The sequence below is a fragment of the Austrofundulus limnaeus genome, unplaced genomic scaffold (assembly GCF_001266775.1).
Source record: "Austrofundulus limnaeus strain Quisiro unplaced genomic scaffold, Austrofundulus_limnaeus-1.0 Scaffold7, whole genome shotgun sequence".
NCBI classification, from domain to species: domain Eukaryota; kingdom Metazoa; phylum Chordata; class Actinopteri; order Cyprinodontiformes; family Rivulidae; genus Austrofundulus; species Austrofundulus limnaeus.
The window spans coordinates 3,907,997-3,922,649 of record NW_013952409.1 but is presented as its reverse complement, the minus strand read 5'-3'; the positions used below and the strand labels follow the sequence as shown (position 1 = coordinate 3,922,649).

General features: G+C 39.5%; 1 protein-coding gene across 3 annotated transcripts in view; it reads right to left on the bottom strand.

Annotated features, from left to right (window-relative positions):
* The window catches only part of wwp2 (WW domain containing E3 ubiquitin protein ligase 2), a 41,854-nt gene that overhangs the window by 6,357 nt on the left and 20,844 nt on the right, over positions 1-14,653 (bottom strand). Inside the window, exons 10-17 of one of the 3 annotated variants that reach the window (XM_014033528.1) lie at positions 12,893-13,067; positions 7,510-7,564; positions 6,048-6,129; positions 5,134-5,262; positions 3,953-4,031; positions 3,792-3,863; positions 3,477-3,565; positions 1,004-1,163 (exon numbers count right to left, since the gene is read on the bottom strand). In XM_014033528.1, the coding sequence (XP_013888982.1) occupies positions 1,004-1,163; positions 3,477-3,565; positions 3,792-3,863; positions 3,953-4,031; positions 5,134-5,262; positions 6,048-6,129; positions 7,510-7,564; positions 12,893-13,067 (841 nt within the window). Of the gene's footprint in view, positions 1-1,003; positions 1,164-3,476; positions 3,566-3,791; positions 3,864-3,952; positions 4,032-5,133; positions 5,263-6,047; positions 6,130-7,509; positions 7,565-7,777; positions 7,812-12,892; positions 13,068-14,653 lie in introns of those variants that run through there. The other 2 variants (XM_014033548.1, XM_014033537.1) reach the window with 2 other exon arrangements.

Here is a 14,653-nt window from a genome sequence, read left to right as displayed (position 1 = left end):
AACTCCAGATATGCCATATATGGAGGATCGATTTGTGAAAATAAGATCCAAAATGGAATTGCATGTCTTGCCAAATCTTGTTGATACTTTAACTGTTGAAGCCCTAAGTTTATAGACATTGCTTTCAGGCCTTTGGAAGTTTTATTTCATAGGGGGGTTATTCAGTGATCATTCCAGCATTAAACATGTTTTAACAGCTCCTTTATTTTAAGAAGCACTGCCTCCCCTTTCCTTAAAAATTGAGACAATGTTTCCTGAGACAACAGCTGCTGCTGTGTTTATCCTGCACTCCAAATTACAGCCTGATGACCGTCTTATCTTATTTATAAGAAGAAAAAAAACTGAGTCACCTACACTAAGATGTGGACACGAGTATGTGAGGCTAAAGAAAGTAATAATCCTTGGGTGTGTGTTTGTCCACAGTCAGCCAGATGGAGCTGTTTAATGTTGAAAAACTCACAAAAAAGTTCAGCTCTGCGATGAGCCAACAACAACACAGACAACCAAGAACTGACCGAGTCRGTTTGTTCTGTCCCGACTGACCACGAGTCTCACAGCTAACGGATTTCAGGCAGAGGAGACTTAAAAGAGTGAGTACCAAATAAAAAAAAAGCTTAGTGGAGAAAAGGGTCTTTAAAACACAAGTCAGCAAAGTCCTGAAAATYTGGGCCTAAATTTAGGCAGCAGTGATGGGTGTGGGCCGGGTGCAGCAGTGAGGTCATGGTGTGGGTGAGAGAGGGTGGAGAGTTTGTGACCAACATTTATTTGGAGTTGATCCTGGAGGAGGACCTTCAGCTCATTCTGCACATTTTAAATGTAAAGACTGCACTGGTTGTTTGAAGCAAGCAAAACAAAAACAAACAAAAAACAAATCTCATAATTGAGTAGGATTTTTATTGGTGTAATTAGTTTTGTGCTGATGTAAATAATTATTAAGTACTAGCAATAAAGGATGAAGGCATTGCACTTTATTTAAAATGAACTATTCTAAAGTGAAGCTTACCATTGCGATGAAGCGACCGATGAAGCGGAAGTATGTGAGGTGGTCGGGGTTGATGGAGGAGGCGGGGTTTATCTGCAGACAGTAGTTGTTCTTCCCGGCGTATTCAAACAAGCAGTACATGGGGTTCAAGACTTCGTGGGACAGCAGGAAGAACCACTCCCTGAAGAGTGACAGGACAGAGGATTACAGCACCGTGAAATCTGTACAATTCATCACATTACYCTGCAATAAAAACTGTCAATTTCATTAACTCTAGACCGATACAGAAAACAAAGATTCAGTTTAATCCATGTGAGCTGAGCTGAGCAGTCAWTGGAAGCAGAATAAAACACATTTAGCGCAGAAATGAAAGAAAAAGCTCATTTTAACAAACGCTGACAAAATTAAAGCATCACATTTAAAACCAAAAGAACAAAATAATCACAAGCTTTACAGAAACAATGAACAATTTAAACAAATTAACTACAAATTTGTCATATTTTTAAAGTAAAACAAAAAACATATTTTAAGCAGTGACTTAAAATAATCAACAATCTCGGTAGCTAGGCTACTTAGGGACCTTTTTTAACTTTCACCAAGAAATGTTTAAAAGCAATTTGTTTGAGCAAAACTTTAGTAAAATAAACTGGAGATCTTCCATAAAACTCTTAAAAACAAATAATGTTTCTGAAATAGATGAGGTGTGGTAGATAGATGTGGGGTATAATCATTCTGTTTCTTTTGTCAAAAGCAGAGCTGCTGTTTTTTCATTAACTTCCAGACACCAAAGTGATGCAATAAAGGCAAAAATTACAGCCTCAAGTCATCAGATTATAAACTTAACTCATCACGACAACTGAACTAATCTGCTTTTTAAAATTAAGCCTTAAGTTTCCATCGCAAAGACAAATTCTGTATTGAAATTACAAATAAAGTTCACTAGCTTAATTAAGAAGATATAAATTTCATACATGAATTACATGACACAGAACAAAAATTAAATATGGTAGATTTAAAAAAATGGCACAGTGTGGAAAGATGCATGTTAGAGTGAATGAACACCCTCCACCAACTGCAGCACCAAGCGCTCCCAGGGGCCCCGCCCACCCGTTAATGTGTACCAGGTGGGGAGAGAGTATGGACTGACGGACGGACGAACGGTGAGACGGACGCAGACACCTCCCAACATCCCGTCCGTGGTTCTACCCTGTGGTAGAACAGCATGATGTCACCTACCATAGGGTAAAACCACTGACGTGACACCAGAGACAGAGACACAATGTGAAACCAAACAGAAAAAATAAATAAAAATACCAACAGAAACAGTGAGGAAGACCTGAAGGACAGCAGACGCAGGGGCAGGATGGATACATGTGATGGGGGAGGAGGACAGAAATGCTGGAAGATGATGGGTTTCATGAGTTGAACAACATGTAAATTAGAAAAAAAAAATCTAATAAACCAAAACTATAACAAACATCAGCAGCTCTTACAAGTAAACCAGATAAAATCTTTCAGATTCAGACATTTTCAGAATGGAGACTTGTCACAATAAAACAAAGAATCCGACACAAACAGTGTGTGAATGAAGAGTCAGCTTTCAGGATCATTTTAACTTCTTTAGTATCTTTTTGAAATCAAGCTATTTTTGCATACTTTGTGTTATTTTCAGCATTTAAATATTTTAACATTCAGCTGGGGATTGTGGGCTATGACTTTTGTTTTTTGTAACTTTTATACTTCTAAAAATATTTAGCTGTGTTTACAAAATAATTTAATCAAAAATATGAATTGAGGTCTCGTTAACATCTTTAAAACGTTGTTCCTACTGAAATAAATGGCTTCTTTTGTGCCACTTTTAGCTTATAGCTCTGATTTAGCTAATTTTAGCTTGTAGCTATTGTTCTGTTAGTTCAAGCTTTAACTGTGGTTTTGCTCACTTTTGCATTTAGCTACTGTTTTGCTAACTTTAGCTCCTGTTATGCTAATTTTTTAGCATTTATGCAACTTTTAAGAAGGAAAGGCAAATATTTTGTTTTGATTCTGAACAAACTAAAAATTGTAGCTAAAGGAGTTTGTAAAACTGGCTTAAAAAACTGAAAATGTTGCCCTGAAAGCATCCAGTTTCTTTTGTTGGTTGAAGGAAAAATCAGATGAAGCTTTTCACTGAGCAAATCCAGGCTGTTGAGTTATAGTAGAACGCTAAAACTGTAATCTGAACAATATATTWTAATCCTATTTACCCTGTGTCTRTTCATCAGCTCATTAAATCTTTTARATCAAGACTGAATGTTGAATCCAGAAAAGAGTTGGTGCAGCGAACGAGAAGCAGCGGGAACAGAAAAACAAAACAAACCTTCACCAACAATAACAACATAAGCTTTTAAAAATCATAAACAGCTCAAACAAATCYCAGAAAAAAAAGACAGCTACAAAAACTTGACAGGAGGTGGGAAGAAACGAAAGCAGAGGTGGTTGTTTTCTCGCTGCTCACCTGGCGATGCCGCCGTAGTCCAGCCCCTCCTCTCCTCTCATGATGATGTAGAGCCGGCGCCGAAGATCGTACGGCTTTACGTTCATGATCTGATGAGTTTATAAATGACGTTAACATTTTACAGAAAACTAAGAGCATTTACAAAGTTATATTGTAGAACGTTAAAAACAATTACATCAAGTCAAAATGATAACACAACTGTGATCTTGCCCAGGTAAAAAAATATATATATATTTTTGTCATTTAGAAATTTGTCATCTGTGATTCTGCAGGAAAAAAGATGTTTAAATGCATTGCTGTCTGTTTCAGTCTGACCTGCTGAAACGAATCTTCAAACAGCGTTTGTCTGGACACAGAGATCTTCACGTGGCTCGGCAGGGCATTGGACTGCACAGAGGCAAGAAATAAACAGCTTAGTGGTCAAATAGATTCAGACAGTATAAAACGTTGGTGACGACTCAACATGTAACACTTACATGACACAGGAAACGAAACTGGTGGTATTTCCACCTGAAGCTGCGGTCGTACGCGCCTGGCGAACCCCCCTGTCGTGACCTACACACACACACACACACACAAAGAAAGCTTGTGGTCATTTCTACACAATTTTAAAGAAAAGTCTAAAATCATCAGAAATATGATCATCTCCACATTTCAGACAGAAAGCCCCTGCAAAGTTAATTTCACACCAACCATTAGGATCTGATTTAGTTTGTCTGGGGGCTCAAAGACAAAGGTGAGCTTGAGGCTGCAGCTGTGTTAGTATAAGCTCCACCAACATTTTGCACACACTGAATATGTGCTTTGTCAGCAGAAGAGAGCAAGTCTGAGATGCAAAATGAAAGGAAGAAAGAAAAAGAGCTAAATGATGGGAGAAACGGAGGAGAAGAAAAGTGTTGGTTTTGTGCTCGCAGRGCTGCCAGGCACATTTTGGTTTGGGTTAGGAAACGGAGACCGCAGCGGCAGAGCCTCGTCCACAGAAACACACACCGCTGCAAGACTCCCGAGTAGAAAACAGAGAAGACTCTTTCAGGAGCCTCTCGACGGCCGCCGGACTAAAAATACGAGCAAATATCACCAGGAAAAGCAGATACATCTCCACAAATGAAGTACACAGTGGCAACCGCACAAGCAAACACACATTTGGTGCCAAACACAGAAAAGCACAAACACCCACACACATGCCAGAGTCTGCAGTGGATCTGCTGCTGCTGCACATCTGCACATTATCCTGGGTTCTGCAGCGAGATTTGAGACTTCAAGGCAAAGCAAACATCCACAAGCTGAGAAGAGCAGTCTTTGTGTGTGTTTAAATTAACATGTTGCTATGATAAAATGTGTTTTTGATAAAACATTTGTGATGCTAAAGTTGATTCAAGTTGATAAAAATAACTGGAAAAAATGAAAGGCAGTGAACATGAACTTATAAAAAAAACTATGCAATAAAACAAAAAGGATTGTCTTTCAGATTAAGAAACATTTTTGACCTTTGTGACAATTCTTTTAGGTTTGAAGCAAACAAGAGAGTTGTAGGTAGTAGCAGTAGGTAAAGTAAATATCTAATTTGATTGAATATCTTCTTTGGAAGTCTGCCTCAATCTGTGACATCCATTAACTTCAGGAGGTTTTACAGGAAGGCCTGAGAGAGAATAATTACCCTGACTCAAACCCAGGTCTCGGGTCTTTAAAGGTGGTGGTTCGAGAGTTGTGGTCCACAAAATATCGGACTCCCTCTGCGGTGTACTTCATCTCCCAGCCAGGGGGCAGGGGGTGCTCCTTGATCATCCTGCAACAGGGAGAGGGGCAATGAGCACGGTCCCGATCGGAGGGGCCCCGTTCTGGGGAACAAAGCCAACATGCGTCCCCTGCCAACCTGCGGAGCTGAAACTCTGTGTGCTAAACACCACATTGAGATCATAGGGTTAGTTTTTAGCACTAACTGTCTTTGCTGGTGTCAAAAAATGCCCCACCGCGTAGCTAAATCATGCTTTATGTTTAATTATAGCGTCATAGAGCTAAATATCTGCTTAAAAAACTTTAATCACAACTAAAGATGTAATAATTATTTGAATATTCAATCTTCAACATCATGACTGAAATGACAACGAGGAGTGGACATGTTTGATCAAAGAGTTTTGAAGTTGAAAATGTCTTGAGGGCAAAGAGCCTGACCTTAAAAACAACTKCAGATTAAACATCCGTCTCTGGTAAATCAAATTAAATAAAAAGATAAACCCTGGATGTCTTTAAATGCCAAAGAAAGAAAAGGTGATCAAAATGAAATTTATATCAAACTTTAGTTCACAAAGGCTTCATAAGGTCTTTCAGTTGTCGCCGTGTTTATAATTTTCCTGGGATGTGTTGGAGTTTTAATAAATGTTCCTCTTTTGGAATATCATTCTGTTCAGTGGATCACACKTCAACATCTGTTTTTAATCGTGATGTGGATGACCAACTCTCTTCTGATGACCATAAGAAGGGCAAACACTAAAAGCAATGTACCACAAAACAAACAGGCAGGCACTGATCACACACACACACATACACACTTTTTGTCGCTCGCAGACTCACCCTTGGGTCCGAGGATCGTCCCACTGGGTTGTCCGTGTGTTGTGGTTGACAAAGTACACTCTGCCATTGTCCTGACGTTTCTCTGTGGACACAAAGACGTTAAAAAACTGGTTTAGATAAACGGACAGGAATCAGAGGGATCACCTGAGTGTCGTTCTTTTGGACGAAGTAGAAAAAAAAAGTCGCGATCACGAGACAAAACCGGCGCATTTGTGTGAAATTTCACTGTTACTTGAACAAATACTTCACTGAGGTAAAACCTTTGAGTGTAACTACTGTAATATAATGAAATGGCCATGCCACTAATAGCTAAAGTTTAAATAAAAAAGTTTAAATAAAGTTTAAATAAAAGTGTGTAGAGTATTTTCGTTTGTTTATGTGAAAGCAGTAGTCCATTAAGTTTCATGAAAGGTTAGCTGGTGCCCCATCCTCCTCCCTCCATCCATCGCGCTGACATCTTTTTCTCATTAACAGGAGTGTGCGGAGGGCCCAGAAACAGTAGTGCTCACATTGCAACCCTTACTAGCTTTACCCCCCCGGCCCCCCTTTACCATCCAGCTTGAACCCCCTTCAATTTTTTTCTTCATCTTTCTATCTTTTCTCCCATCTTTCTCTTTTTGAATCTAAACCTTAAAAAAAGAGGAGGGAAGAGACCGCAGAGAAAAAAAAGAGCGCGCCAGAGACGTAAATCGGAGCCAATGATATAATTGAGGTTTTCTTCTTTGAGGTACCGCAACATGTTGAAAAGGCATCATGGGCAGAGAGTGAAGGCTTTTGGAGAGAACAAGGCTGTGGGGATGGAGTTTGTGAAAATGTAAGTGGAGCGGGTGCTGCCAGCAGTGTTCGTTTATGAATGAATGTGTGTGACACGGCTCGGTATGGATMTGATTACATTACTCATTTGGGAAGATGTTGAATGATGAGACGACCCATCAATAATGCAGTCCCTGTAATTTGTGGACTTTACAGTGATAAATGAGGAGAGTAACAAACTGAAACTAAGAGAGATTTCAAACAGATTTTCTTTAACAGAATGAAAAATCTAAATCACTGGAGTGGAGACATAAATAAGTCAATTAAAGGCTGATTTGTTGACAGCAGACAGTAAGGAGAAGCATCAGGGAAATGAGACAAACCACACTGTTTTTGTTGTTTGGACAAGGCTTAAAAATAAAAGAAAAAGTGCTGTAAACTCAGTAATTCAGCAACACTTTACTCAAACCTCAGTCTCAAAGCTAATAGCAGATATGAAAAGCACATTTTTAACTTCATCAAAGAACCTGCCTCACTGTTGCTAATGTCAAGAGGGGCCAAAAAGACCAACAAACAGGATGAGTGTGGCAGATATAAAAATTAAGAGATATCAGAACCAAGGTGGACAAAAAATATTTCAATTATAAATAAGTTTTCTGCAGAGAGCAGATTTAGAGCGCAGGTACCGGAGTGTTTAAGGCACACTTACCCCATCCAGGAGGCAGCGGGCCCAGCGGGTCATTCTCCACCGGAGCTCCAGACGGCTGAGGGAGAAACAGAGAGAGAGACAACAAATCCAATCAGGCCACCTTTCTGTCACTCTTCTCCCCTGCGTTTTTCTCAGCATTTGTCCTCGTTTTGCAGCCCAGAGTGAACCTCTTCTGTCTGAAGACCTGGTTTCTTACTGCGGCTTTTGTGAAAACGTTTCAGGGAATAAAACTGAAAAGATGAGTTAGAAAAATGTAAGCAGAACCTACTAAATTACGCTTTTCCAAAGATGAAGTCTTCTTTTCACCTCTCTACCACACGATGTTGAAGTGTGTGAAAGGCAGGAGGCGGTGGTGGTGGTGGGAGGGGGTGGCTCCTCTCTGTAGCAGCATCGAGGGGTGACTGAGGGAGCTGGCCAGCCGGCGGCTTGAATGCTTCCAAAAACGACACGCTCGGTAGGAGGATAAAACAACAACGCTGTTCCAATGAGCTCACTGGCTGGATGCAAGCYCCACCTCCAGCCCTCAGCTTCCCGCTCAACACCTCACATACACCGCTCCGCTGCAGCCACCTCTCCTCCCACCACCACCACCACCGAGGCACCCCTACCGACCCCACCCACAGGTCCTCTTCCACCTCCTCCTTTCTCTAGCGCTGCTGTGAAACTAGGCAGGGAAGTGTGATGTCTGAGGGAACTGAGGGAACATTCATGCCTGTTCCAGACTGGACACCCCACCTCCTCTCCAGCCCCACCCACCCAAATTCTCACAAAAGGCACCTTTATTCATCCTGGGCCTGGAAACTGCTGTGGGGTTTACTCAGCCTGCACACACACATTTAAAACGCGTGTGCTCTACAGTGTGGAAAGTTTGTTCGTGGCAAACAGTCAGTCAGTGTGAATACACACCAACATGCATGAATATATTAGCAGGAGTGGAAAAGTAGCTCAAAAGATGCTTGTTGGGAATTAAATGGTAATGGTGAGCTTTCATGCTAAATGATGTTTATTAAAGGACTGCTCAAAAGAAACTTCAGCATCATAAACTTTACCACCAAGCAGAGTGCGGCCCTGCACAACCYCCAGTTTATGTAAAATGAATAATTATGCAAACATTTGTAAAAAAAAAAAATCTGAAACTGTATTTTTGACAGTTTTGGCACAGTTAACTATCATTTTCCCAAATAAAATCTGATGTAAGGTTTTTCTGTGACATGTTGAACTTAAAAGGTGGTCACTGTAATGTCTAGAAGACAGGTCAAAAAATAAATCATAAAGGAAGACCAAATCTGCACAAAAATGGTCTCATAAGTCCTTATATTAAAATTTAGGGGAGATTACTGAACGATGCCAAACATCAAGTCCGTTTGTTTGCTTACGTTTTGCCACTTCTTCCCTTTTTAAGCAGCTCTGTCATGGAAAATCTGAGGGTGTCGAGATGGAAAGGACTGGGCTGCCGAGGAGCCAGAGTGGGCACAAAATAGGGTTAAAGGGTGTGCGTGTGTGTGTTTCTCCCATCGACAGCCAATCTATGCCCCACCCGTATGGGCTTTCTGTGACTAAAAAAGGTAAAAGGAGAATATAATGATATAAAGACATGATGACTTCATCTTGGCTCTGACCATTCAGCTCCTCTGCAGCTTCCAGACAGAGCCAGGGCTGGAGGAAAAGAAAAGGAGACTGAGAAAACAAGGGAGGGAGAGGAAGCAAGGGAAAAGCAGCATGTTAGCACAAATACRTGAAGTAAAGGTTGGGTGTTATGAATTCTGGAAAGAATACTCCATAAAGGGTTAAGACATCAGAAAAACTGAGATTTGAGCTAGACTCTTAAGTTAGCCACAAAACTGATGGGAAAAGTTGATCAATGTTTTGTTGTAAAAACAACCTTTTTTTCTTGCAAAATACTGTAAGCAAGAACAAAACTTTTATAGTACAAAAACACGATGTCAGGGAGTTCACCAAAAATAATGCCTGCTCATCTGAGAGTTTCCAACTAAAACAACAAACTAATTCCAAACAGAGAAGTAGTAAAATTAAATATAGGTTTGACCCAATAATTTTCCTGTTTATACATTTCAGTTAGCGTTTAAAATTATAAATGAAAACGTTATACTGTATTTCTGTTTTGCAATCATCTATTCTGACCCAGAAAAATTAGAAATTTGTGTCCTAGCACATTTTTGTTTTTAAAGATTACATATTTTTATTTGTTTTTTGTAAAGTGCACAAAAGTACAACTAGATCCATTAAATTTCCAGCTAAGAAGATTGTTTTTTTCTATTTTTTTAGATTTATTTCTGAAAGCTTATTCCTCAAGAATTGTTTATTTGTTTTTTGAAAATGATACAAATCTGAAAACTGTTCAATATGCTTTTATATGACAGGTAATTTCCAATACATTCCAGATAAAATACTCCCAAAGTACAGAGAGGACAGTGTTTGAAAGAAAATAATAAAAACACCAGCATCTGCACAGTTTAAAGGCATTCTGTTCATTGTCCTTTCATGGAATAAGTGTCATTTATGGAAATGTGAGCGCTGACAAGTTGTGTGCACACAGGCAGTGTGGACGTGTGTGTTTTCTGAGAGTGATAAAACACAGGGTTGATTCAGGTGCTGCTGTTAAGGAACCCTTGTTCTTGCAGAAATAGACTGAAGGTTATAATTGGAGGAGAGGAGGAGGTGAGGGAGTAGGAAACTGGGGAAAAGTGAAGGGTGTGTGAAAGCTAAATTCACAGAGCAAATCAAGTGTGGAAGACACATAATAAAATAAGGTAGAAAAAAAGGATATCTGATGTGAGCCTGAATAAAACAAAGACATGTCAGAGTAACACAAACCAGGAAACAGAAATCTGAAGGGATTCTGAAGAGGCACCAAAACAATGGGGAAGGTTTAAAAGAAAGTGCACAACTACAAGAAAAGGAAGAGAAAACTAGCGGAGGGGGAGGAAATAGAGGAGAGATGAAAACAGCAGTTAATGACTTTAAGTCTGCCCTTCTAACAAGCAGCAATTACTCTGCAAACACACATTTGGACCTCTATCTCAGCAAAAACTAAATCTACATTGGTCAAGGTTTTCATGATTAATGTCGTAATTAGTTCCACATTAAGGTGCTCAGGCAATAAAAGTGTCACAAAGTAAAAAGTATAGAAAATACATGATTTCAGGATTTCTAAAGGTCTTTTAAAGTTCTTCTCAACCAGTTGGCTGCTTTTTTCACACATTTTCTGTTCCAATCTTAGACCATCGCAGTATATTGTGCAGTATTTAAAAACTGAGGAAAGTGGGAAAATCGAAGACAAAAGAAGAAATGTCAGGTTTAGCAAACCTGTCTCTAGAAGAGGATCTGAAAGTCATGTCTAATATAGACAGAACAAGGCCTGACAGAAATATTATCCTTTAGTTGATCCTCCTGTATGCCAAGTTTTATTTTTTATTTTTTGTAGTGCTACTTAGCTGACATTTTTAATAAACTTGCCTAAATGGAAATAAACCGTTTTCTGCTCAAACATGCCTAAAAACCCAATTTAAAATTAGTTCTTTGTTAAGATATGTGTCAAACAACACTGGTTAATCATTTGAGTTTAGGAGCCTTTTTATGCTTGAATGAATCATAGGTCAGAGTTAAGTGATGTAAGTGATATTCATTTTAAAATGGACAGAAGCTGAACAGAAAATTAGTACAAATGCAGCCAAACTCCTAATAAAACATTTGAAAGACCTACAGAGAGCTCAGAGAAAAACTCAACCAGACAATTTTAAGATATTATAAAAAATGGCTACTTGGAAGAAAAATCTAAGGAAATTACGCCTGACTCGAGACTTTACACAGTTCTCTATTCAGGTGTCTCTTACACAAATGCCCTGGTCTCCTTTGGCAGTCATGTGCTTTACAATAAAAATGTCACGCCTGTTCTCAACATTACGAACAAATGAAGTCAAACACCAAGGTACTACATCAACATAACCACAAAAAGAAAAAAAAAGCTGAGTGACAATGTTTTCATGGTGTATTCACTGTAAAGTTAACATTCATACAGCCTTAAATTTAAAATTTACAATATTTGATCATCACAAGTTCACCCACAAACCCCTCCGAGTGATGGGGAGGAATGGCTGTGGAAGCGTCAGTCAGGCACTCAAACATGCTGTCGCGTTCACAGAAAAGCTATGAGGCTTTTTGTGCGTTGTTTCCTTGTTCACACACACTGGGGCCATAAATAGTCACCGCTATCAGCAATGTGGACATTCCAAGACAGAGCAGTGTACAATCAACAAGACCTGCCTCTTGGCTTTTTTCACACACACAGGCTGAAGGAGGGAGGAAACAAGGGAATAGGAAAGAAAGAAGTCTGAGTGCTGTAATAACCATTTTAGTTTCTTCAATTATTATACATTTTTCAAACAAATGGTCTATGAAGACAGTGTTGGGGTGAAGTGTACACATAAAAGTGAGGCAGAGAATTAAAAGAATTTCAAAGCACTATTGAAGACTAAAAGATTAAAAGAAGATAATTTTTGAACGAATGGATTGGGTTAAACATTAAACCAAGGACAAGCCTTCTGTAAAGGACAAACATAAAATAACTTTACACCYGGATGCACACAGAAACAGCCTTGAAATGCAGGAAAGACAGAAAGAACAAAGACGTGGACACACAAATTTAATAAAAACTAAATCACTCGCCATAAAGAGCAGGGTGGGGTAATTTTATTGAAGCCTGTATAAGTTTTAAGACTGGTTTTTACTAATGGTCCTTGAAAAAGCTCTGTTGTTTCAATCTGGCTGCAGTCTGACCTTGGCAGCTTAACTGAAAAGAAGGCGACTGTAAGAGAGTCAGACAAACCCCAACTGACTCCAGTGAAAAATCACAATGAACACGTTTTTTTTTCTCCCTCTACAGCCAACAACCTCTGACAGACCTTCACATGTGGTGCTGAAATAAACTGAAAATGTGAYGCACATTGTCTTGGAGGTAAAGCACACACGTTGCTGTTGTTTAGAGTTTTCCACGCTTCAACTCAAACCAGCTCAACTGAAAACAAAGTTAAATACTTTACAGGAAATTTTGAAAGTTTTGCTGTCAACCCTGAACACAAGTATGGTTCTTATAGGAAATCTGTTTTTTTCCCTCTATTGTTTATGCTTAAATTAGATTCCATCCTAGGTATGAGGTACAGATGTTGAAGGAAACAATATCCCTATAGCTGAATCCTAATTTGAACCTTCGCCTTTATTTATTAGTCCTACCCCCATTTTTTGCAAGAGAGTGCTAATTGATTATTGAAGTTTCAAAGTGAGCATTAATTCCTCGCTGTCTTTAGCTTAACTAGACTAAATTTTTTGTGCAGTCTACATGTGAGCCAGCAAAAGCCTGGAGTACCTGGTAGAGGAAGCGCTGGCTGAACTGGTGCATGGCACCCTGCAGCTGGCTGCGCTGGCTTTGCCATTGCTGATAGTTGCGCACAGACTCGGCCGTGGGCCTCTGCCACGTCGTGGTTCTGGTGTTGTGGTCCACGTAGTAGAATCTGCCCCGCTGGTCCACACGCTTCTCCCAGCTGGAGGTTGTTTGAGGGGCACACAGAAACAAGGTGGGAGTGAAAAAAGCTGCAGCTTTCAACAACATTTTTATTAAGCATGTGAAGAGTGGGTGGTTCTATCAAAAAGTTGACGATAATAGCACTGATTTATGGAGAGAAGGAAAAAGAAACAAGGGCAAGAAAAGGAAAGAATCCATTAAGAAGAGGCTATAAATGAGTGATAGCCAAGAAAGGAAAAGGAAGGGAAGGGATCCTGTAGCATTTACTAAAGTTTGAGACATGTTTCACTTTTTTCTATCATTCAAGGCTTGTATTGTGTTCTTACATGGTGAGCTTTTTCCACAGAAAAAAAAACACACACCTGTGGGATGAGTCGTTTCTATCACAACATACAATGTACAGGGCTTGACATATTAATTTGCCATTACTATTGCCTAAACTTCCTAAGCAACAGCCAGCCATCAGTGATGAAGATGAGAAAAATAAGAATATACATTTTTCATTGACAATAGCCATGTACAACAGTGTGCATTTGTTCACCATATCCTAATTTCCCCCAGAGACAGGAGGTCTGGACATGAGTTGAGATATCAACACAGAAACACAAACACATGCTCACATAAAGAAAGGTCACGAACACCCCCGCCACCCCCCACCCTCACACAGAGACCGGTTCCCGGCGCACACCAAGACTGACTGCTTGTCTGCTGCTATTCTCATATCTCTGACTTAAGCTCTGCAGAATTTAGAGGAGAAACAAGCATCAACTTCCGTTTACTGACAAAAACAAAACAAAAACACTGCAGATATCAGCAAGCTTCAGAAATCTGCATCAGCAGAGGTATATAAAGTACTTGAAAGAAAGAGCCACGTACAAGTAAAAATACCTTAAGAGAAAATTACTTTGCTAAAAATTACGACTTAAAAAACTACTAAAATTACAAATCCTCAAAACAGGATTTAAGAACTGCAACCAAGTAAATGTACTCAGGTACTATACACTTCTGCCTTTAACCTTTCATAAATGAAGTTTTGGGGAAAATAATATTTCTGTACAGCTGTAATTTAGTCACTATTTGAGGTGGAGTAAAACATACTGCACAGAGGAGCTCACTTAAACTCACAGTTCCAGTCTCAGTTGGACTGTGAAGACAGGCTTCTAGTTTGTATGACCTTCCCAGTGGTTCAAGACCTCTGAACAGATTCACTTTTGTTGCATCAAAGCCATTCATGCAAGCACGCACGCACGCACGCACGCGCACACACACACTGTGCTTTCGGTGTGCAGGAGAAGATGTGAATGTGTACCTCAAAATACCTGAAAATTTAGCTTCTACTTTAGTACTTAAGGGTATATGCCTTTATTATCAAGCTAACAGAGGGAAAAAAATACATAGTGACAAAAAAACCTGTTTAAAACAGAAACTTCACAAGAAAAATTAAATTTTTGTCATCGAAGTTTGCATTCGTGCAAAATACAACAATTCGGATGTTTYTGACACTGAACATTTTGAACTTATTATTCAACAGCACCCTTGGGACTGGAACGCTTCTATATCTTAGTGAAGGACACTTGAGCAGTRTGGATAATTATAAACAGAGTT